Genomic DNA, 24,427 nt, shown 5'->3' with positions numbered 1-24,427 from the left:
CCACTAATAGAAATCATCATATTATGGATTTATATAACAATATAAAATTGCAAATATCTTAGATATTCATAAAACCTGATTTTATATTACTCTTACATTCAGTGAATATACTTCCATTATATCCAAGTTTTCCTTTGTGTCATTTAATAATTACATTGAAATATCTATTATATTTTCATTACTAAAGCTCTATAGTAGAGCTTGAAGTCAGGGATGGCAATGCCCCAGGAAGTTCCTTTCTTGTACTGGATTGTTTTGGCTAACCTGTTTTTGTTGTTGTTGTTGTTGTTCCATTTGGAGTTCAATTTTGTTCTTTGGAACTCTGGGAAGAATTGTGTTGGGATTTTAATGGTAACAAGGAGAAGCCTAAGAGAGACATCTAAAGATCCCCTGAGAAGGGGAAATAGACAAGAACTTTTAAGAAAATCTGGAGCATGGGGGAGGTGGAAGGGGGAAAGGGAGAAGGGGAGCAGGGAAGGAGAACAAGTGGGATGGTTGATATGGGGGAAGGCCAGAGAGGGAGAGCAAGGAATATCTTGATTGAGGGAGTCATTATGGTGCTAGCAAGAAATCTGTCACTAGGGAAATCCCCAGGAATCCACAAGGATGGCCCCAGCTAAGATCCTAAGCATCAGTGGAGAGGGTGCCTGAACTGACCTTCCCCTATAATCAGATTGCTGACTGTCTGTATTATCATCATGGAATCTTCATTCAGTAACTGATGAAAGCAGATACAGAGATCCACAGCTAAATACTGGGTCAAGCTCTCAGAGTGCTAGGATTATAGATGTGTGTCAAGATGATTAGTGCCCACAGCAAAATCTCAGTCTTATATTTTATTGTAGTCATGACATCTATTTTGTTTTCAGTTTTAAACCAATTAATTTTGTACACATCTATTTTCAGCAAGAGAGTTAACAAATAGGGATGTTGCCTTTAGCTTTTGTTTAAGCAATCAAAATATCCATGAAGCAATTCTCTAAGAACATAAAGAAGCTTGATTTTACAGATCACATTTTAAAAAATAAATTTCATGGTGTATATCTATTATTTTCAGATTTATGTCATATTGTTTGGTGGAAGTAGCACCTGATTTTCCTTAAAGGATGGGGCACATACTATGAATAACAAGAAACAAACTCATTTTCTAAAAACACTGAAGATTCTGTGCTTACAATGAGTATTTTTCCAAGCCTATTGGGAAACCCATTCCAAGATCATCAAAATACCTTAAAAAAGAAAGTCACATTTTTCTAGGGTTTTGAGGAATCCTAGTTCAAGTTTGTGTAGTCTAGAAACAAAGTGAGTGGGTGGACACGTGAATCTTGAGTATAGAAAGAGTAAGTGATCTTTTGCATTCAAAACAGTGTTTTCTCCACACAGAAAGCTGAGAATATAAGAAAGCTTCAAATATCATGCTTAGAAAGGGCACTTTAAATTTAGTTGACAGTAATGAGTGACTATCCTATGCTTAACTTCATAATAGACCATTAACATGTGCTTATTCTCTGTGATGGAGGAGAAAGGACAAAACTTTTAGAGGAATTCTAAGAGTATTATCTTCTTTTGTTTGTAATCACAACAGTGTACTAACATTGAGGAAATATTGCCAGAGAGTAGAGCAAAGAGCCCACTGGATTTGACCTATTATTGAAAGAAAGTTGCTACTTGACCTAATGAAATCAGAAATTGATTAACTGCAGTTCATCTAAGGAGAAATATGGTCACAGTGTTACAGCCAGGTCAGGAGGAAGATAGGGTGACCTAGTGATGGAGCACTCAAAGGGTTACACGGACTTGAGAAAAGCTCATGCTTCAAGATGCATTGTCTTGGATGCCCAAGAGGCAGAGGATAAGATCAACCCACTAGATAGGAAAGACGAGATTCATCAGAACATAAGAGGAAAGACGAGATTCATCAGAACATAAGAGCTACCTTATCTAATGGACAATGATCAAATGAACAGATAGTCTTTAACGAACTGAAATTAATGATTTAAAAAATATTTTTGTTCAATACATTTCCTGAAGTGTTATTGGATAAAATTGGTGCCAGTCGTGACATTCTTTATTTTTGGGGGGAGGGGGTAGAGAAAAAAACTAAAGTTAATGACTATAGTACTTTATTAAGAGGCTCTCTCCTTCCAACCTTCTAATGACATGATAGCCATAGTAACCTATGAAAATATTATGAGCTTTTTTTCAGGTAAGATCTTTTATTTTTCTTCTTAACTAGATTGGATTTATCTTTGAAAGTTTAATATTGTTTTTTTCTTTTTTGGCAGATGGCTTATTCATCTTATTATTTTCAAGCTTTGGCAGGGTTATACTGTTTCATATAAAATTCATAATAAGAAAACCTTTACGATATGTATTTTTATGAATCTCCAGGACAGGCTTCTCAGTGTGTGTCTCAAACAACTGCTAATTACATGTTTATCTGAAAAAATAGTATGACTTCTTAATTTGGGGCAATAACAAATATATTACATGTTTTCTTTATATATTTACCAGAAATGCCATAAGGGTCATAAGGATAAAAAAATACTGGTTTGGGTGAAGAGTAGGAAAACAATCAGTTATCAAGATAATATTTAAAAGGTCTTAATATTAACCATAAAGAAAATTAGATCTTTCTTTAAAAGTTTTCATATAACAGTTTAAAAATGTGAATATTCTTTTACTGAAATAGAGCAATTCCCAATATCTAACTTTGTGCGTGTCAGTGTTTAATTGAAAAACATTAAAAAACAAATACGAAGGATGAAAAGGTATTATTTATCATAATAAATTGTATATTCATGACCTAGATCTAGTAATCTAGTTTTTTTGGGACAATATCAGACTTAATCTACAATTATATCCTTATCTTGCCTTGCTAGATACTGATTTCCTTACACGCTGCCAAATCTTCTTTTCCAGTCTTTGTCTTCTCTGTACCATACCATTCATCCTGGTTTAGAGGTACTACATCACTTTCCTGCCACTTCTGTGGTGTTCTGGGTTTCTAGTTACAAACATTCTGAGATCCTCATTGCTTTGGTGGAATTGATGTAGGTCTGAGAGAGTAGGAAACAAGCTGCAATGAAATGATGTTACTGGGAAGTCCCAGTTCTAACCAACCAATTTACATCACAGACCATATTTTCAACTGTTGCTGGTGAGAAATATGATTACTTAGATTATTATAAAATATCACTGCTGGTCTATTAAACTCGCTTTCACTTGGCATGGTAATGATTACTCCACAGAACAATAAAGGTTTACAGATTTTCAACTTTCAGGATTGTATTATTATCTCATTCAAGACCTCCATTCCTGTCTTCATTATGGAGTATGAATCATCATTAAGGTATATGATACTGAGAAAATCACATCAAAATACTTTTAGGATTTTGCTAAAACATATTTTCATAACTTATTTAAAAATCTGAAGGGAAATGTATTTTCTTTTGTTTCTTTCCATGTGACTTTTAAAACTCATGCTAATTTTGAGTTCCTACATTTATAAGGTTGAAAGTGCTTTGTATAAAATTTATCCTTCACACTTAAAGATTTTGTAGTTTGGCAATTTTATAGCCATGCGATAGATTACTACAGAAGGATCACATTGTCCATTTGTTTGCCTGTCTGTTTTTATCTGAAAGCAAAGACAAGTGAAGACAAGAATTTTGTGTACATTTTAGTGGTATTTGCTAAGAAACAATATTCATATTCTATGACTGTGAATATGGGAATAAACCAGAGCTTTGTCTGAAGTACTTGCTGGATGCTGAAGCTTTCCACTAACCAGGACTTCTTAATGACATGCTCTTCTGAGCATTAAGTAATCAAGGGCATCTCTTGGCTCCCTTCTACTGGGTCCTGATGTGCTGCTCCCAAGAATGCCCTGGCTGCCATTTTCACCTGGTGAGGTGCCAGGGGAAGGACCAGCTGCTCATATTTAGACTTTTGCAGCTATGACTCCCGTATCCAATTCTGGCTCCTCTCCTGTATTTCCTGTACCCTCAGGGAGAAGGATGCGGAGTATGTGTGCCCTGCTCCAGCCTTCCATCAGACACCACCCTTGGCTCATACCCTTCTTGGTGCCATCTGCTTGGAGACATAGAGGATAATAAAAGAGCTCCTATTTATTGAGTGCCTGCTGTGAACTAAGTATTTACATCTCTAATTTCAAATTTTCACATGATCCTAGAAGGATGTTATCAGACCCATTTTTATAGATCTGGAAAGGAACACTTGGAAAAGTTAAAAAAGCTCTCCCAAGTAATCTGATGCCATGATTATATTTGGGCCTTTCCTCTTCTCCACTAGTGGGAGAGACTCTCTTTCCTTGGAGAAATCTGTGAGCACTGTGTCTGATTGACTCTTCACTCTCCATAGCAGCCTTCCCTAAGGAGCTGATCTCCTGCTCTCATCCCAGGCTGCTGTCCTGAGTTTCTCACAGTGATTTGGCCCTCTCATTGAATTTTCTGGCTTCTTGTCTCTTAGACTCAACTGATATCTTAAAATATCCGATTAGTACTTGATAGTGTTGGCAGGTTGAAATCATATTTCTTAAAGGAAAGTATATTTCAACTCAACTTTCTGAATTCTCTCGTTGGGAGAACATATTTTTTCCCATGTTAATCGGAAAAACTGGACAAAGAAATGACCACCTGTTAGCTGCTAATGATGTTCACATGCCTTTTAAAAAAAGTAATTCTGGCTTTATCTGCTTACAATCTTGGCGACAAAACTCGTGGGAACATCAAGGGCACAGGAAGCCAAAGGCAGCAAACAGACAATACAGTTTGTGCTTGGACTACTAATAAGGAAGAAGTTAATGTGAATGTGAGTCCACATAATTATTTAATCTGCAGACAGTGACTTAAAACAAAATATGCGTTTTAAGAAAACTACACTTTGGGTGTTCAAATGTAAGGCCTAATTCAGAAGGGCTTCACACATGGGTGTTCCTACTAAAAAAAAAGAACAAACAAGTTTTTAAAAGTCATATACAAAATATACTAACAATGACCCAAACCCATGGTCTAATTTATTATGTTGTGGATAGGTCAATCACTATGCTTTTCAAGTGGAAAGGAATACACCCACAAGATCAGTTGTAACTTTGTTTAAAAAATAATTAACCATGTTCCACCTTGAAAGAAGTCTTACAACTCCACATAACCAAGGAGACACAGACAAGAAATTTTTTTGAAAATTAAGATTATCATCAAAGACTAACTGGACTATTTATTTGAATAGTAAAATTAATCTGAAAGTGCTGGCATCTTGATTTAAGTTATCTGACTTGTATAGGTTTTATTTGCACTTTTTAGCAAATGTCCACCTAAGTTCAAGTTTGAAACAGATTAACTTTTATCTATTAACTTCCTTAACTACAGTATACAGTTATAAGAGTAGGTTATAAAAGCAGATTTCTTGAGTTTGACATGTGTCACTTAACTGTTTTACACATTACTATCATTCTAGATGTCTTGGCTACCACATTTAAAATGTAGGGTTAAAATGGTGATAGTGTCTTTGGATTGATGAGTCGGTATAAGATAAGTATTTGGAACAGCATCAGGGGTATAGTTTATACAAACTACTGTCTTATATTAGTCTTGTTTTAATTTAAAAGCCATTGTACAATAAGTAGGTTTTCACTTGTCTGAATACCTGCCTCGACCCTTATTTTTAGACCCTCAGGGAGGGTCTCATAATAAATAAATGATTGCTTTTCCCAATGAGTGAAAATGCAGAGGAAGATTGACTATTCTTTCCATAGAATTTTTTCCTAAGAAGCATTCTAAAACTTTTAATGTAATTACTGTTCAATACAGGGTATGTCAGCCTCAGTTTCTCAAGCATGCTGTTACAATTTCTTCCCCACTGCTTCAGGGTTTTGAAACAAGTCAAGTTCTCTTCCACAGCCATAATTAAATCTCAGGTTTCATATCCTCTAATCACTGCATCACAAACCCTTGCATGTTTACAACAAAATATTTACATAATTAACATTAAACGTATACTCACAACTGAATGCTCACGCTGTAATCTTATCTTATACTTTATCCCATGTGAAATGAAAGGGAAAAACTCAAGAGTGAAAGGAAAACATGATTGAAATGAAATTAACTCTAAATAAAATCTTTTCTACACCAGTATCCCATGTACTTTGTAGACAGGCAGTGATAACCATCTTCAACTGTAGCATTACACAAATATGGCTGAAGCAGTCTCATGTCTTTGTAGAAAACTTTGACATAGGCTTTCCAACAATGCCTTATTTTCTAAAAGGATCTCTACTCAACTTCTCCTGTAACTTGGAGAACTGTGGATCCTAATAATTAATTCAACTTTGAAAGGCATGTTGTCATACATACATACACATACTTTACTATTGACATGTGTATGTAAAAACAAATATAATCATTTATCACACATTTTTTACTTACACTACATGTATTGAAAGTTCTTTACCACACTGACTTGTTCTTAAGTTTCAAAATCTAAGATCTAACTATATATACCTTTAGACAGAAAAAATGGCTAAAAATATCTAGATAGAAGCTCCAAGAAAAATGCTCTAATTTTTAAGACCGAGAAACTGTTTTTTCTGATATGAAAAAAAAATATGTGTGTGTGTTTTCAGAAGTCTAGCACTTGTTTTACTCCATGTGATACATGTAACATGTTTTAATAATCTCTTTTTGTTGAGGAAGAAGCAGTATGACTAAAAAAAAAATAAAGTTTTGAAAAGCATAATGTAAGTGGTATAAGTTGTTCTCACTCCAAATTCAATTGTTTTGGAAGTGGAACTTCCAAATGTATGTAACTTCAACAACCAACTCATTCAGATGTTACATTTCCTGTCAACTCTGGGATATACATTTTAAATCTTCCTGGTGTTCTGGAAGTGTGCATAGATGCATAGGTTGTTGGCTTAGTTGGGCCAACTGTGGTATTTATTCACTTGTGTCTTTTAATGTATGAAAATCAAATGGTCTGCATGCCAGATGCTTGACATTTCCCACTCTCAAAATCAATCACCAATCTGAACTCCATGGCCATTACTCAGAGATTCAGAGGTTTGCTGTAAGCAGAGACCATGACCTAGGAACAATTATTTTCTCAAAAGACATTACCAGCAATGATGTGAACAAAATGCCCAGACTGCCCTCCAGCGCATGAATCCCTAGGTAGGAAATGGCTACAGACCTTGCGAAGTAGTCTGACTTTGGCTTAAATCTCATTTTAATACATTCATATTTCATAATCCCTGCATTTAGACAGAGGTAAAAGGAGCAAGTCAAACAAAACACTCACTGAAAGACTTCCTGTGCTCGGGTTTCTGTTCTTTGCTGTCACTGTGGCAGTGACTCAGCAGTTCAGTACTGGAGGACCTCTGGAAAGTGAAGAACTCCAGGGATGAAGGGCCAATTGGATTCTTTGGCTAGAAATAATAAACAGTACCTTTAATACTTTTACTAGGAAGAAAGGATTCACCAAACATTCCTTGTTTTATCTTGATGCTGAATTTAACTGGCCTTTGAAATAAGTTGATTATTTTGTGATATGGTCTCTATGCTAAACACAATGCTTACACAGAATAGTACATCCAAATGGTGCTTACTAGATGCTATGAATTATTTAAATAAGTACACATATATCAACTCAGTTAACCCTCTCTGGCATCTTGCAGGGTCCACATTTAGCAACCTTATTAGTAATGAGGAAACAGACAGAAAGAATGAACTGACCTTTCCTAAACCATGCAGCTAGTAAATAGGATCTGTGTTCAAATTCAGATTTTTCCTGGACCTACCCTGCATATTTAAAGTTAATATCTGTGTGTGTACTGTATTTATATGGGGACTCTTGATGGTATAGAAAGACTATTTCATCTAAAGTTTGCCCTTAAAAGGATATAATGAGAGATTTATATAAATTATCCTATTTTACAGGATATTAAAAGTTCTCAAAATATTTTCCATACAATTTTATAAATATTAATGAGGTAGAATTAAGTCAATAGGAAACAGTTTAAAATAATTTGAGACTCTACAGCACAAAATCTAGATGTGTTATTTAAGCCAATTTTCTGAAGTTCTAGGTATCTAACATTCAAGAGAAGAACACCATAGTTTAGCTAGAGAATAATAAAAGTGTACAAATGGCTTTTATTTTTGATATTATAACAGTAATTATGCCCATAAAGACATAGACATTTACTTTCCAGAATATATACAAGAGACTACATAAATGGAAAATGTAAAAATGCAGTAGTTTTGAAGCATATGTGTGCTTTTTTACAACATCTAGCAAATTAATATCCATGCCTATTCTAGAAAAAGAACACTGCATTTTTGAAGGAGACAAATTAAATGACAGTTACCTCACAAATCCTGTCTGCAAGAAAGGTTCCCAGTGTTCTTTATTAAGCTTAAAATAGCTAATATCTTTCAGCTGTAGGACCCATTTAGATGTGTGAATGTTATATGCCTCAACAGTAAGATTTCAAAGACTACATTTTAATTAATAAATGTAACAGCCCAAACAGATACATACCAATCTGTCAATTGCATTTTTGATAGCATGGAACCAGTCCAATATGATGAAATCAATATCTGACTGGAGAAGGAATTCATTTCCTGTTACTGTTGTGATCTGAGAGGAAAAGTTGACAGGTAAGAGTACCATGTTAGTTAGGTTTCTTACATGAAAAAGTCCTTTTCAAGAACAAGTTTATCACAAGGGCATATTTCCTTATATTCCAGTAATTGTCTTTGTGGGAACTAAGGGGACTACTGTCATTTTGAACCTCTATCTGTAAACTATTCTCTTCATGTCATAACAAATACATGATTGTTTTAGTAATGGAAAGATTAACTCAGAGTAGGGCTAAAGCTGAGTTCCTCTGACTTCAGGAGAAAGAAGACAGGAAGTTGAGAGGTGCAGACATTACACACATAAGCTAAAAGCCAACAAAAATGCACTGTGTGTATGTCAGAAGTCACTCTGTGTTGTTGGCTCTTCTCTGTCTGTCTTTTTCAAATCTAATAGTATCTCTCTATTTGATTTCCTTTTATGGAGGGCTCTAAAACAGATTATTTACCAAAGAGACTAATGCTGACTTTTGCAAAAGGCCAGTCAGATGAATAACTATTGGCTGGTCCTGCCTTCCTATAGTAAAGCTCTATAGGAAAGCCATAAAGTACCCCTTTTCTCACAGAGCAAGTATATTGGAATAAAGTTTCATTTGCATATTTGGACCTTTTCTGGAAAGTATCAAATCACGTCAGTTTCCAAACTCTCAGTGCTGTTAAGTAGTTGGCAATGTTTAACCTAGCTATCCATTTTTCATCACAGTGGATCTTTTCCCTTCAGAAAGGAGAGAGGATATGATCCTATAGAAACACAGCAAGCAATACCCTTGCTTTCACACATAAAGGGCTCCTTAGGGGGAAATTTGATAGAGTGGGTGTGGACATGCTTTTTGTATGAGGCATCGATTGGAACTGTGAAGATTTTCCCTTTGTATTATTGACTTTTTTTTTATAGCAAGAGGACAGAGATTTCTCAATGACTGTCACAGATCAAGGCAGGCTACCGAACTTAGAGGAATGGGGTTTCAAGAAACTCAGTCAGGAGCCAGTTACCTCTTCTCAGTCCTGCTTGCTCTAATGGGGTAAAAGTGGCACAGGCTGGAACCAGAAATCACACTTCAGGCTGGCTTTCACGTTCTACCAGTAAAGTGACAAGGTTAACCCCAAATAGCTCATTCTGCAGGTTTCAATATTTTTGTTTGTTTGTTTTGCGAGACAGGGTTTCTCTGTATTGTTTTGGAGGCTGTCCTGGAACTCCCTCTGTAGACCAGGCTGGCCTCGAACTCACAGAGATCTGCCTGCCTCTGCCTCCTGAGTGTTGGGATTAAAGGCATGGGCCACCAACGCTGGGCTTGTTTCAATAATTTTTAACGCAACATTTAACAATTATCTTGGAATTTTTTCAAGGTGTAAATAGAACATAGTTTCAATTAATGTGGACAAGTATAGTTACTGTTTGAATATTTAATACAATACATGGTGTGTTGGCTTTTTGGTCTAAAGATTCTGACACTATTGAATCAGTCAAAATGGCAAATGACTTATAGCACAATATATATTAATATTTATCAATCTGTCTATTGATACATCATGTATCATTTAAGTGCCTATGTACAAATGAATCTACATATTTAACTGTCCTTGACTGTCACTTATGGAGACTAGCAATTGTCATCAGAACTGCATGTGTGAAGATAGGCATTATCCTTCTGCTGAGATACACTCAGATCATTGGACAGTAAAGTTTCTACAGTTATACTGACTCATTTAAATCAATATTGTAACATGAAATATATATGAGATGAGTATGTTTTGGATGTTACAAATGTTTAACACAGTAAATGGCCCATATTCTCTAGACTTACTATCAATGCTGTATGAACTCACATAAACTGACATTTTGTTCCAGAAATATCTGAGATTAATCTTGGGATTTTAAAAGAAATCTTTGTCTTCACACATGTGAATATATGTATTTCTTATTTATTTTCAGAAGCCTCTAGAGAGATGTGGTACTACTGAGGACTGCCAAGTACACATTCTTAGGTGACATGAGTTCCAGTGTCAATTCTGGTTCCTTCTTCAGTAAAGAGAGAAGTGGCCAAATTATAAAAAGGAAAAAATTGGAAAGTAATAGGATTAATTACACACCCTAAAACCTGACAGATTACTGGAACCAATTACTCTTTCTCTCTCTCTCTCTCTTTTGAAGTAAAATGGCATGTAAAATTTGGGACTGTTCAAAATAGCCATGTGTCCATGAAAAGAAAGCCAGGCTGATATTTTTCTAATTATCTGATTGTCATTGTAATGTTCCTTACTTACATAAAATCCCAAATATTTACTTTGTAAAGTATTGCCTCAGAAGCTAAAATCTAAAAACATAAGGTCATTTATAACTAACACAAGAATGCAAGTAGTATCCTCAACTTTTACCTTCATTCTAAATGCAAATATTTTGATTACTAATGTTTTATACATATCACATTTGTTATTATACATAGAGAAAAATGAGTTTCCCAAGCACAAATGTAGCATAATGTAATACTTTATACCAGCATAAATAAAATATTATTAAAATTATAAAGGAAACATTTAAAAAATACATAATTAGATTTACTATATCCTGAATGTTAACAAAAGAGCCAGCATAGTTCAGTTTTTGCCGTAGTAAATTCAAACTGTGGCAAATAGATTTCAGCACTGCCTTTGCCATTTTGATGCTAGAGGAACAGTTCAGAATGGGCCTTTTTCTGCTCGCATAGCCAAACACAAGCTGCACTTTAAAAGTTTCTTTGTCTAGATATATTACAGCATTAATCATACATAATCAGTGACTTATAGATTCTCTCTGGGAAGCAGGAATAAGGAGATCTGTGAATGCAGCTCGTTTGAATCACCCTATCAGAGGTATCATGCTCATATCTTCCTCTCTGTCTTCCCAGTAATCTTGGAGTTCTTAGGCAGTGTGGAGAAGACTGCTACTGCTCTCTACAGTTTAAATGCATCCACTTCTTAATTACAGTCAGTAATTGACTTTGTTCTGCTCCATTCCAGACTCACACAGAAATGCACTTTTCAAATCTCTGACGGGTAAAGTCCACTTAATTCAGCTTTTCAAACCACTTTTTTTTTGCATTCTTGCCTCTTCAGAATTTCTGATAAGTGGATTGTGAATCATATTTGCACTTTGGTGGCAGTGGAGGACATTGGTAAAGAATGTTAGCTTTTACTAAACCTTTTGATTCAATGGTGCATGATAACAATTTACAGTGGTGTACAATGGTGGGCAGAAGGCATCTACTGTTAACACATGCTGATGTGACCCTTCCTCATGTGCTATCTGGTAGATACAGGCTTAAGGGAGTGAAGGCAAGACTTACAGCAGACAGTACAGGTTTTTGTGAAAGCCTTCCTTCTGCTTAGAACCCCACCTTAGTCAAATAGCTAATGAAATCCTGCATCTTTCTCAGGCTACATTTTTGAAGTACTTGTATAGCAAGTCAGAAAAGCAGCTTTTGCTAAGTTCACTAGCATTATTGATGACAAATATGTTTAAACACTTGTCTAGAGAAATGTACCTCAATATTTCTTTGGGGGGGCAGAGTGTTCAAACAGCATTTATTGGTTACAACAGTAAACCATGAGCCTGAAAGAAACCACCACTCTCATTTGAATGCCTTAGACAGTTTTACTCCAAGTGTGGGTCCATCTCAGTTCTTGTTAGCAATGAATTTTTGTCAAAAAAATATATAAGCAGTCCACTGACCAACAGGTAGAGTAGGCATTCCTGGGGCTTTTTTGAAATTCATTTGACAATAGTTTTTCGTGGGCATGGGACTTCAGTCTGTATCTTTGGTTTCCTCCAAAGACAGACGTTATTTTGTAAATTCCATACTCCACTGATAGGAGATGTGGTGGAACAATTTTTTAAGTGAATTGAATACTGTATGTTAACTGAGATCAACCTCAAAGAATAGTGTTCTATTTTAAAGAGATTACATTTATTTTCATAATTGTTGTCCTTTCTGATGCTTTCAAGTATTATTTTCTGCAGCAAGGCAGTATTAGGTTTTAATAGGTATGGAAAATAAGTATGTATAGCAACATTTATAGTAATATATATTCTTAAAGTTTTATTTATTAGCATATAAATAAACTTTTAAAATCTTCACTTTTCTGATTATCAGATATAAATTTATTGCGGAGAATGTGATAATTAAAATAAAGAATATAATTGAAACTGCTCATGGCTACACAGATTAAATATTGCATACTTTTGAATTGAGCCATGATCCGTGTTTTGTAAATAACAACTGAGTAAATATTACAATTATCAATGGGTACATTGATGTGCCAGCAACCACAGTTAATGGTAAGTATTAATGACTTATTTTTCAGTTGAACTGAAACATGCATAGCATGGTTAGTGAAGATACAGGGGTGTCATTGTCTCCTTTAGCTCTGAAGTACCAATTTTCTAATTGTACAGTACATGCTATGGATAAACCCATGTCCATGATATGTTTACATGAGAGGGCATGTTTATAATTGATTACACATATAATTATCAACAAGGACTGATAAATTAATTATTCTTTAAGTACAGGGAGCAGTGAGTGAAGTTAGTGATATATGACCCTCATTCTTAACTGGAAACCTTGCCTACATAGGTTGTACACATATAAAGATAAATAACCATAGAAAATGACTTATCCTAGACCCCAATATGAATGGCACAGACCATGTTTATGACAAGGAGGGAGTAACTATTGTGGCTACACTTACATCTTGGAATTATGTATAACTGTTGGCAATGATAGGTTATTTTATAAGGTTGATTGTATCAGAACTTTACGGTATTGAGGACATGAATACTGTCACTTAATATGCAAAGTGAAGTGAGATTTAGTGTTCTCAAAGCACTTAAACATCTCCAGTGAAGCTTCTCTACATTATAAAGTAATTTTGCAAATGAAGTAAATGAGGAAAATGAAGACGACATTCTATCAAATTGGCATCATTTTAACTGATAGAATTAAGAGATTGCAAAAACCTTGATTTCTAATGCAATAGTTGAATGCTCAAAGTTGTATTCAATGGAGATCTACCTATGTCAACCAAAAAGACCTGTGATGATTTCATGCCAGCTACAAAAGCTAGAAGAATGATCATAAACAAACTTGTTTACTTGCTTACTGCTCTGCTAAAGAAGGGGCAGTACAAACACCAACAGCATCTTTATCCTTTCTGCAAATAACTACTGTTTTGCTATGACAAATAATGTGTTTATGGCCAATTTGAGGCATTCAGAAATTTCAAGCCCTAGAAAGAACTCAAACAACCTTGCATTTTAAATTCATGTCATTCACATTTTGCTTAGACTTAGCATTTGACAAAGAACCCAAGAAGATATACCATCTTAAGTATGCTGAAATTATGCATAGGAAATGTATAATAAAAGATACCAAATGACCAAGGAGACTCAAGGCATATTAAATGATATGGCTATAGTGGCTCTAGAAACAAGTAAGAGGAAGTAAATCTGATTACTATTACATTTGGAGATTTCATGATGGTATCATTGCACTTGAATTAAATTAAGTAGAAATAAAAAGTTATGTCAAAATATACTAAACTAATCTGAAGTGAACATGAATTATTTTGTGATATTAATTTTGGCCATATCTTTATTTAATCCTCAGTGAATAAAATATAGATGTATATTTTGACTATGTCATAATGAGATAGCAAGACCTAAAATTGAAGCAATAAAAGCTTATAAAAAATAACAATTCAGGTTAACATTGTTTTCATCTTGCATCATACTCATTGCTATAGATAACCAAGTACAGGTTGTTGTGGTTATGCTCAAAGTTCAATTACTAGGTCTCAAAGGCATTTATAACCACTGAAGGAATTATATTATCGGGTCTGTTGGTCTCAAATTGCAGACTCCTTGAGTAACTCCAAACTTAAAACAAAACTTTTCAGAGGAAAGCTTACATAAATGAAGGGTGAAACATCAGCTCAAGTGAATGGTCTTCAGTGTGTCTTCCAGAATGCTCCTTGTTATTTTGTGAGAAAAGTATCTATCTTGTGCTCCCAGTGTTGCTAGATGTTAAGTAAATATATGCTGATTACAAAAAACGTTGCTTTGGTAACTCTCTTATTAAAATGCATTTGTAACCCCCATCTGTCATGAAAGGTTAAAAACTTTGTTTGCTTTGGAGAGCAGCCTTATTCAGGGTTACCCTAGCAAACAATGATAGCAGTCTTCAGAAGTTGTGTGAGGAACAAGCCACTAGGGACCCACTTTTGTTTTAATTGGCACACACAGACACTTTTCTGGTCTGTCAAGAAGATCAAGCTAATATGCATGGAGGGTGTTATATTCTCACTTTGGGGAGCGGTAAAGCTCCCTTTATTTAAGTAATTTAAATGATGGACTGCAAAAACTTTGCAAGTCGGAAAATGTTTTATTCTTTCTTAGGGAATATTTGTTTTAAGGGACAGAAAATGTTCTACATATCTAAAAGTTGTTGAACTCCATGTTATAATTGCCCTGTTTCTTCTGATGCTGTGAACTGTTCCTAAATCTGCATCCACTAAATCAGCCTGCCACCAATGGATCCTGTGTTTCCACAGCTCCCCCTGTGTCAACAAATGTGTGTTCATTAGTTTCCAGATGTTTATTGGATATGTTTTCAATGCATTTGGGTGATTGATTTGCATGCACGTTTATTGGAAACCTCGGTGGTGTTATCATATCAGCATAACCTGCGCATGTAAGCAATTTCTTGTTTAATGAAAAGTAAACAAATGTTGAGCTACATACTCGACAGATCTCAAGAGCATTCTGAAATATAAGGTTTAAGGGCAGCCTTTCAAGAAACAATGTTTTTTAATTGAAATTGAGCTGTACTTTTGACACTTAAATAATTTGGTCCATGAATTCTTACATCAGAGGTTTGTTCTGCATAATGAAGTTGGCCCTGTAGTGCACACTCATACCCATGTCCCTTGTCAACTGTTTATTAGCAATGTATTTAAACTCCATAGCCATGTCACACAAACAAGCAAATGAAAACTCACTTTCATTATCTATCTGTGTTAAAATGTTTTAAGTATAGAGAAACGGTCCCCCTTAAGATTCATGAAAGAATACTGTCCAACTGATTAGAAGCCAGTTCAGCATTTACCAGAGTTGTCACCTGAGCTGAAGTCACCTGTGGTGTTTATATGAACAAACAACTGGGAAAGTGAAGGAAAAAGCCTATGGCATATGACTTATCTGACTAGTTCCTTGACTCTTGATGCTTGGCAAGAGTATTCATCTCAACATAAATGAACTATTCCAGGACATGTGTCCTCTGCTCCCACTCCTGCCATGAGTACACTTACACCCTGAGCTATATTCATATTTGTCCATTAACTCATCCAGTCACATGACATTTGGGCACCTGTTGCCTCCATCATTTTAATAGTGAAATGACATTTATTGTTTTTATTCAATTAAGGCTCAGTGTAAAGGTGTTTTTTTTTAGTTGAGAAATCTAGTGCAGTGGAAACTTCCTGGAATCTATGAGGGTGCCTCTAGTGAGGACTCCTAGTAATGGATGATACAGACTCTAAACCAGCCATCTTTTGTAGCCAGGCAAGGCTTCTAGAGGTGGTACTTGGTTATATTTAGCTGAGTTGTTGGCTGAGGGGTTCCCATGGAGATCATTAAACAACCCAAGAAGATGCTAACCCAGAAGACTGCTCTCTGAAAACTGACAATAGGGTCTGTAGTGGAAGATAACATCCATACAGCTCCCTGAACGAAGAGAAGTCATGCTGGTGCCTGCATGGAGTTTTCACTCTTCTATTCTAGTATTTTTGGTACACGAAGGTACTCTTCATGCTACAGAAAGAGAAACCTGGACACCAACCCAGCCACAAAACCTCCAACGTACACTCTGTCCTGCTTGCAAGATGTGCTGGGGAAATGGTGGCTTAGAAATTGTGAGAGTGGCAACCCATGTTTGGATTAGCTTGAAGCCAATATGGTGAGAAAAAGCTCATGTCCCACACTGCATGGACGGCAAGGAATCTAATAATGGAAAGCCCAGAGACGTTGGTGGAACCAAACATAGTTGGCAAAAAAGCCAATGAAATGATTCCTTAGGACATTCTGCTATACTCAAAGATCCGTGTCCTGCCCAGTCATCATTAGACAGAGACCCAGAGCCAGACATTATGTAGATACAGAGTGTAAACTGGAGGTATCCATTGGATTCTCCGCTTTGAGACCAGAGAGCACCACAAAAAAGGGGAGGAAAGATTATAGGACTCAGAGGGAATGGAGAACATGACCCACTGAATCAATTCAGCAGGTCTCATATGAATTCCCAGAGACTGAAACAGCAAGCAAGGGGCCAAAAGGGATCTGTACCAGGTCCTCTGCATATATGCGGTGGCCTTTAGCTTGATGTTTTTGTGAGACTCTTAACAAAGAGAGCAGGAATATCTCAGACACTTTTGACTGTTTTGGGGACTCTTTCCCTCCTACTGGGTTGCCTCATCCAGCTTTGCCTTATTGTATCTTGTTTTTTCTTTATGACTGTCATCTCTTCGAGGGCTGCTCTTTTCTGAAGAGAAAATGAAGGGGGAGTCTGAGGAGAGGAAATGTGAGGGGAGCAGGTAGGAATAAAGGGACGGAAACTGTGGTTTGCATGTATTATATGAAAGAAGAATCTATGTTCAATGAAACTTTGAGAAATAAATAAATAAATAATATAACTATCTTAAAAGTAAAAAAAACTCCCTAAATTTATACTTTTCCCTGTATGCATTTCATATCTATTCAAAAACCCTATGTGCTTTTCTTACTATAAACAGCATGTACACCTCTATGAAAATTTGTCCTCGTGCAGCTCTTTGAAGGACTATTCTCCCCCATGTGGACTGAGTTATCATACCTTTCAAATCTCCATCACATCAGTCATATCTCTTCCAGTCCACACAGGGCAGCCACAGCAAAACGATCTGTGCAATTTGGAACTCTTATAAAATCATTGTGTGATTGTCATTCAGAGGCTTGTCCCACCTGTGACTGTGCAATAGAAGTCCTTCCAGTGGGCTGCCACACCATGGGCACTCTGGCTCCTTCTGCTCCACAATTTCCTGCTCCTCAGTTTCCCTTTGCAATTCTACAATTCAGACACACAGAAATCATTTTGCTCACTAACTATCCTACCCTAATTTTCATCTCTTCCCTTAGACCAGACTGTTCCTGCTGCCAGAACCCTCTGGCTTCCTCTAGCATCTCATCCGCATCAATTTAGATCTTCCTTTTTCAATAGAGTCTTCCCTAAAGTGGACACCCCTACAAGCATCCACATGAACTGTTTCTCGTTTGTCACACCACACAATAGAAATCTACATTTCATTTCCCTGTGGATCTTTCCATTATCCTATTATGCTCTAGTCACTTTGAGGTCATTGGCAAATGCCTGTGTGTGTGGCCGAAGAACTGACAAATATAGAAGTTATTAACATGGTTAATTCATTATGGGGAATGCATAGAATTCTATTGTTTATTGTGGTATGATAAATTTAACTCATCTTCTATTACAACAAAATCCTAACAGGTGCCAAAATGTTTCATTAATTCATGTAATATAGGTAAGGTAACTTTGATATCTATTACCATCCACTTTAGCAGTACAGACTAGGAAAACCATTCTAAACACTGAGAAGAGCTGTCAATCTAGTCTTCAGAAAATAGGTTTATAAACTGAAGGATCCAAGAAACAACAAGTGTTGTTTGAATTTCAATGCTTTTAATTGCATTCCCAATCTACCCTGAGTTGGGGAAAGATAATCCATGCTGTGCAGGAATCTACCTTGTACCTGGAAATTCCTACCTGTGAGACATGTTATAAGAAAATGGACATGGTTTCTAGGTTTTTGGAGCTAATTCAGAGTGTAACAGGTCAGTTTATTAGAGGACCACAATGATGTAGAATATTTATTGCTGATTCCTCAGACTTTTGGCCATTGACTTCACTGAGGCATTGTTACTATTACTAAACAAGGAAACTCTACTGGGAAATAGTACTATTTATGTCACTAATACTTCCATGTAGCTAATTTTCAGATATGGTGACTTAAGCAAATGAAAGTATTATCACTCATACAAGCCTATTGCTAGCAAGTGCTGAGGTTGTACAATAGGAATAAAAGATGCCTCCATATGTAAGTATTTCTGTGCTATTGTAACATACTTGGCAATGATTTTGAGTGTTTATAAAACATTCAAGAGTTGTTCCATGTCTACTTACATTAATGAGAACACCTGTTAACTTTAGTGCCATACAGACTTATTTGCATCAGATTCAGGTTTTCACATACTGTACATCACTTTTTGAAACAATTAGATGCTTATAGAGAAATACAGCTCAGGGAAAAGCAGCAGCTTGAATGCCTTCCGGCCTAAGACAATTCAAGTCCAGGTTTCAGGGAAAACCAGAAATCTGTTGAATTATAATACCACCACTTAGAAATGAATGTAGGTGTACTTTATCGTTTCTACATTGAGGAACAGAGACATATAAAAATCTGTGCCTTATTCCTCAAGTAAAATCACAGCCAACTACAATAGTTTCAAGACAAAGATGGCAACAAGTTAGGAACTAGGAAAAGAAAAATTCTATGTGGTCCTTGGGGCCTCCTACCAAAATCCTGGTCTGCCGGTCTTCCAAAGCTTGGACTAGTGAGGGAGCATGTACAGGTGTAAGTGCCTCTCATGCTGTCTCCAACCCTTTCCTAGGGAGTCCTTTCTCTGTTATGACAGAGCTCAAAGGCATGAAGATGCTAAGTCCGCCAGGCTTTTGGTCATTGTAATCCAAACATACCAAAAAAGAAAATGTGAACCATTGTTCAGAGAAGCAAGGGAGTTTGGTTTACTATTTCCCAGAGTAAATAATCACAACTTCTGTAGGTCCCACTCTATGACATGTTTGTCTACCACTCCACACGGGATGTTGAAGATTCTGTGAATTTAAATATTTTCAGTTATTGAAGAGAGCACTTGTACAGTTCGTCGAATCACAGCCTCTATTATCATCATTATATTTGAGAGGTGCAATATTTACATCAAAATGACTCAGTTGGTGATATATTCTAAAGATAAATGTGTATTCATGATCTACAGAAGTGTGATTTATAACTCTTTTCTCAGACACAAACAAAATACTTCTATGCTGTCTAGTAAACACAGATTAGCCAAGGCACGCGTGGTGAATGAATCCCCATGACAAATGCCACTTTGTCCTGGGGAATGAGGGAAGGCAGACTGCAGATCACAAGAAAGAACAGTCTATTTCATCCTCTGCAGTGTGCCTGTGTGCTTTGGGCAGATTAAGCAAGATTAAACAAGGATGCAGGTGACACTTTCTGCCTGGAGTCCAAGCTACATAATTCAAGAAGGGGAAAGGTAAAACTTTGCTTTTGGTTTTGGCTATCATTTTGACATTGTACTGAATCAAGAGTTTAATGATGGTAGTTTTTGAATTCTCTATTAACTAACATCATCATTCATTAAGGTTGATAGATTAGCTCTTTGTTTAATTAGGGAGCTAATGAATAAGGGGAGATTTCTATTTTTCCATTAATTATAAGCTTAAATAAATTGAAGAAACAGAAATTTATACTGAAAATGCAAAAAAATATGTAATTTTGCCTATTGAAAAATACATGTTAATTTTGAGTGATTATCACTAAATGAAACATTAAATAATGTATGGTGGCACAACACCAATGATCTCAGCACCTGGGAGGCAGGGGCAAGAGGATTTTGCACATTCCAGGCTACCTGGGGAAACAGAATGAGAAAATTTCTCAAAACAAAACAAACTTCTAAAATTATAGTTTGGTGTTGTATAATATATACAATGTATATGTGGAGATACGTAACTGATATATATATATCGCACCTGCTGTGCGGCCTGCATCCGAGAATGTAGTGAGGTGGTCGGGATAGATGACACAGAGACCAGTCGGTTGCTTTAAGAAAAACTTTATGCTTCCCAAGTCAGCTTAGGAGGAGCCTCCAAGTCCGCTTAGGAGAAGGAAGTCTCTCAGGAGAAGTCTCTCCAAGAAAAAAGAGCTTCCTTTTTTAAGGACTTCTGTCATCCATCTACATACAATTCTTTCCAGACTTCTCACCCTCCTGGCTGGTGGTTTACTCTCCGGCCCCAGGGCCCCAGAATGGGGAGACACAGCAGGGGAACAGGAAGAGGCATCTAGCCGTAGGGGGTGTGAAAGCCATGGTATCTCAGTGAGCCCTTATCTGAGCCCTATCAAGAGCTTTATAGCACTGAATTGTTTTCAGTAAACATTACACAGCTGCCTGCTCCCAGGCCGAAGGGGAAGTGGGTTTCTGCTCAAGGTCTGGTGTCCCCACATATATATATATATATATATATATATATATATATATATATACATAATATATATGGATTAAGACTCACAGAATTGAACAACCCTTAGAAAAAGTGACCTATGACTATATTACACAGCAAAATGTATCAACTGAACCGACCACCTCATAACAAGATATCTAGGATGACCCATCACCCCATGCTATAATAAAACTGTGTGCCCAAACCTAAACACACTTTATTCCAGTATACAAAATGGTGCTAGTAGTTTGTACAAGTGACAATGTTAGAAAAAGAATTCCTGGTTGTACCATTAGTAAGGTGATCATAGAATATACTCTCCAAACTTCTGTCTTGAAGCCAACCACTAATACTTTAATAATCCCTATGAACAACTAACCTAATAAATTAGGTGTAAACCATATCTAATTTTGCACATACTGGGGCACATGTATTACTAGTTGGCCTTCATAACATAGGAAGTCACTTAAGAACCACCAATCTTGATTGCCAACTAAAGATCTGCCATGGTTTCAACTCCAGAAACTGAAGCAATTCCTGAAAAGTGGCCTTTGTTCTCAAAAAGTTTATGCAGTAGGGAATACAAAACCAGCATGGGAAGCAACTGGTTAATAGTTATGATAGAAACTCAAGGCTTATTATGGAAAGAGATAGCTTCTTTTATAGTAAAGTGGAATGATCAGAGAAAACATTGAATGTGAATCTTAACAGTTAAGAGATGTTAAATAGAAGAAAATAAGGGGATGGTACTACACATGTGACAGGAGTGTCTTATCCAGAGACAATAGGATCAGGAAGATATAGTCCTAGAGAACACAGAGAGGCTACTCACCAGTGCTCATGTGACCTCTTGCCCTTTACTTGTCCTTCAAATGGAGTTACCTTAGCATTTCCTAGTGAGCCACACTTCTCCTTTCTTTCTTTTTTTTACATGTGAATGTGATGCATTTATTTTTTTAATTTTTTAAAATTCCTTTATTTTAAATAGCTTGCTTCACATGTCAATCCCAGTTCCCTCTCCCTCCCCTCCTCCTGCACCCTGTCACCATCCCCCCCAGCCTCCCACCCTATCCCTACTTCCTTTCACATAGGGGATATCCAGAGTCTGTCATTTCACTCAGGACAGGGGCCAGGCACTCCCCTAAGAGTCCAGGCTGAGAAAGCATTCCTTTTTGTGTTATGGACGCACGAAGTCCATTTGTATGCCAAGGATAAACACTGATCTACTGCCCAGGGCCCCATAGGTTGTCCAGGCCTCCTCACTGACTCTTCTTTAAAGATTTAATGTTAATATGTGTATGTGCGCATATGTCCTATGTGTATGCAAGTGCAGTACTTGCCAAAGATAGATGAAGGTATTGGATCCCATTAGAGCTGAAGCTGTAGGTGGTTAGGAGTCACTGAATCTGTGCTGGGAACTTAACTCGGGTCCTGTAGAAGAGCAGCAAGCACTCTTAGCTGCTGGTCCATGTCTCTAGTGCCATAAACACATGTCCTTAAATGGTAGTATTAACTAAATTATATTATTTATTTATTTGTTTTTTAATTTGCACATGATGTCATGTGTCTGTGAGATATGTACATGTGTGTGTGGACTTGTGTGTAGAGCTCTGAGGTAGGCAATGACTCTCCACAATAATTTTTGAAACAGGATCTCACATTATACCTCAGGCTGATGAGCTTTAGGTTCCTGCCTGCCTCCATCTTACACCAAGGCTTGGGCTACAGCCATACACATCCCTATGACTGGCCTCTGACATGGTTGATGGGGATGTGAACTCAGGTCCTCATGCTTGCACAACAGGAACTTTATTTTGCCCAGTGAGTCATCTCTACAAACTCTCTAACTCTTCCTCATTGACACATCTTTTTAGTTACCTTACAGATGAAGGTTTTCTTATGGCATTTTCATATATAGTCTTGCTTGACACCACTCAGCCCTCGCTGCTCCCATTATACAACTGTTCCATCCCTAGTATGGCTACCAGCCTCTGCTACTTTCATATGATATGTATTTTATTGCCTTCCACATCTTTCTACCTAAAATCTTCTGTTTTTCTTCCTACCATGAACCCAATTCTACTTTTCTTGTCTATATATACATTAGTTCTACAGTAATACTTCCCATTTCTGGCCCTTTTCTGCATGCTTCATAACTCTATTTTTGTTTATGGATGAATAAAATTCCATTGTGTAAATGTAAGATATTTATATCATCCATTAATTAGTTAGTGGACATCCATGATGATTCCACTTCCTGGTTATCATAAGAACAGAAATAAACATGGATGTACAAGTGTCTCTCTATTGGGAGTTAGTTTGGCTAAATATTAGAGTTCTGAAGTGACAAATCTATTAGTGCACTTTGCTTCCGTGTTAGGAGCTTTTTCATAACTTCTGGGATAGCTTCCTTGCTGATGACTGGAATGGTATAAACTCTCTCTATCTACTCTTTGCTATATAGTCCTAATATGATACTTTATAGTTTGTCCCCATTTTTTCTGTTTTATTCTTCTCCTTATTATGATCATGCTATTTAGAATATGTGCATTTTCATTTCTACCTATAGTTTGAAAAAGCCAGTTAACACCTACCTCACAGAGCATCAAGAAGGCTACATGAAATAGAATCTGGGACAAATATTACAATAGTGTCTGACACACAGTAAGCACAGCAATACTGTTAATATTTTTACTGTAGTTATTTGGCTAATTATAGAACAAATGAAAGCTCAGATGCCCTAGGTTGATTCAGTATAGTTGCTCCACCAGCTAACAGAATGCCTTGTGATTTAGGTAGCATCTTGATTGTTAGATCAGAAGAAAGAAGTAGCTGGCCACTCAGGACATATCATAGAGTCTCATCACAGGATAGGAGGAGGAGACATCTTTTCACAGCCACTCTCTGACTGCTAAGCCAACACTCTGTTTTGGGTGGGGTCTGCCAATGTATCTCTCTGAAAAAATGATATACCACTCCTACTTAATGAACAGTGCCTCTTGTGTGGATGCCTGAGTTTTCTAACATTCTTTCTATTGCTGGGATTTTTATTCCCCTTCTCACAAAGCCATGGGAGCTTGCTTCTCTGTCTCTGATTTTAAAATGCTTTACATCTGGATAAAGACTGTTCCCTTACCCTAAGAAGACCTTACATAATCTCCTGCTCGTTGAGTAGAGCATCCACTTGGTCATCCATTGGTACTGAGTTCTGCCAAGCTCAGCTTCTCACTGGCGTCACAGTTTGTCACCACTCATTGTGATGGCTTACGTAGTGGACTCAGCTGGTATAGGAGTTTTTGCTAGACACACTTTAAGAACTGACTTCTATGGTGCTTCTTCAATCATCCTTGATTCTTTTCCCTCTACCAGAACTTTAAATCC

At 36.6% G+C, this 24,427-nt stretch overlaps 1 protein-coding gene across 1 annotated transcript in view; it reads right to left on the bottom strand.

Moving 5' to 3' along the window:
• Arhgap15 (Rho GTPase activating protein 15) overlaps positions 1 to 24,427 on the bottom strand; it is a 591,993-nt gene that overhangs the window by 287,913 nt on the left and 279,653 nt on the right. Inside the window, exons 7-8 of the mRNA XM_013112601.3 lie at positions 8,560 to 8,658; positions 7,318 to 7,444 (exon numbers count right to left, since the gene is read on the bottom strand). Coding sequence (XP_012968055.2) covers positions 7,318 to 7,444; positions 8,560 to 8,658 — 226 coding nt within the window. The remainder of the gene's footprint in view (positions 1 to 7,317; positions 7,445 to 8,559; positions 8,659 to 24,427) is intronic.

Source organism: Mesocricetus auratus, unplaced genomic scaffold (genome assembly GCF_017639785.1).
Source record: "Mesocricetus auratus isolate SY011 unplaced genomic scaffold, BCM_Maur_2.0 Super-Scaffold_100004, whole genome shotgun sequence".
Lineage (NCBI taxonomy): Eukaryota > Metazoa > Chordata > Mammalia > Rodentia > Cricetidae > Mesocricetus > Mesocricetus auratus.
Note: the sequence above shows the minus strand (reverse complement) of the source record. Positions and strands in the feature narration are given on the sequence as shown.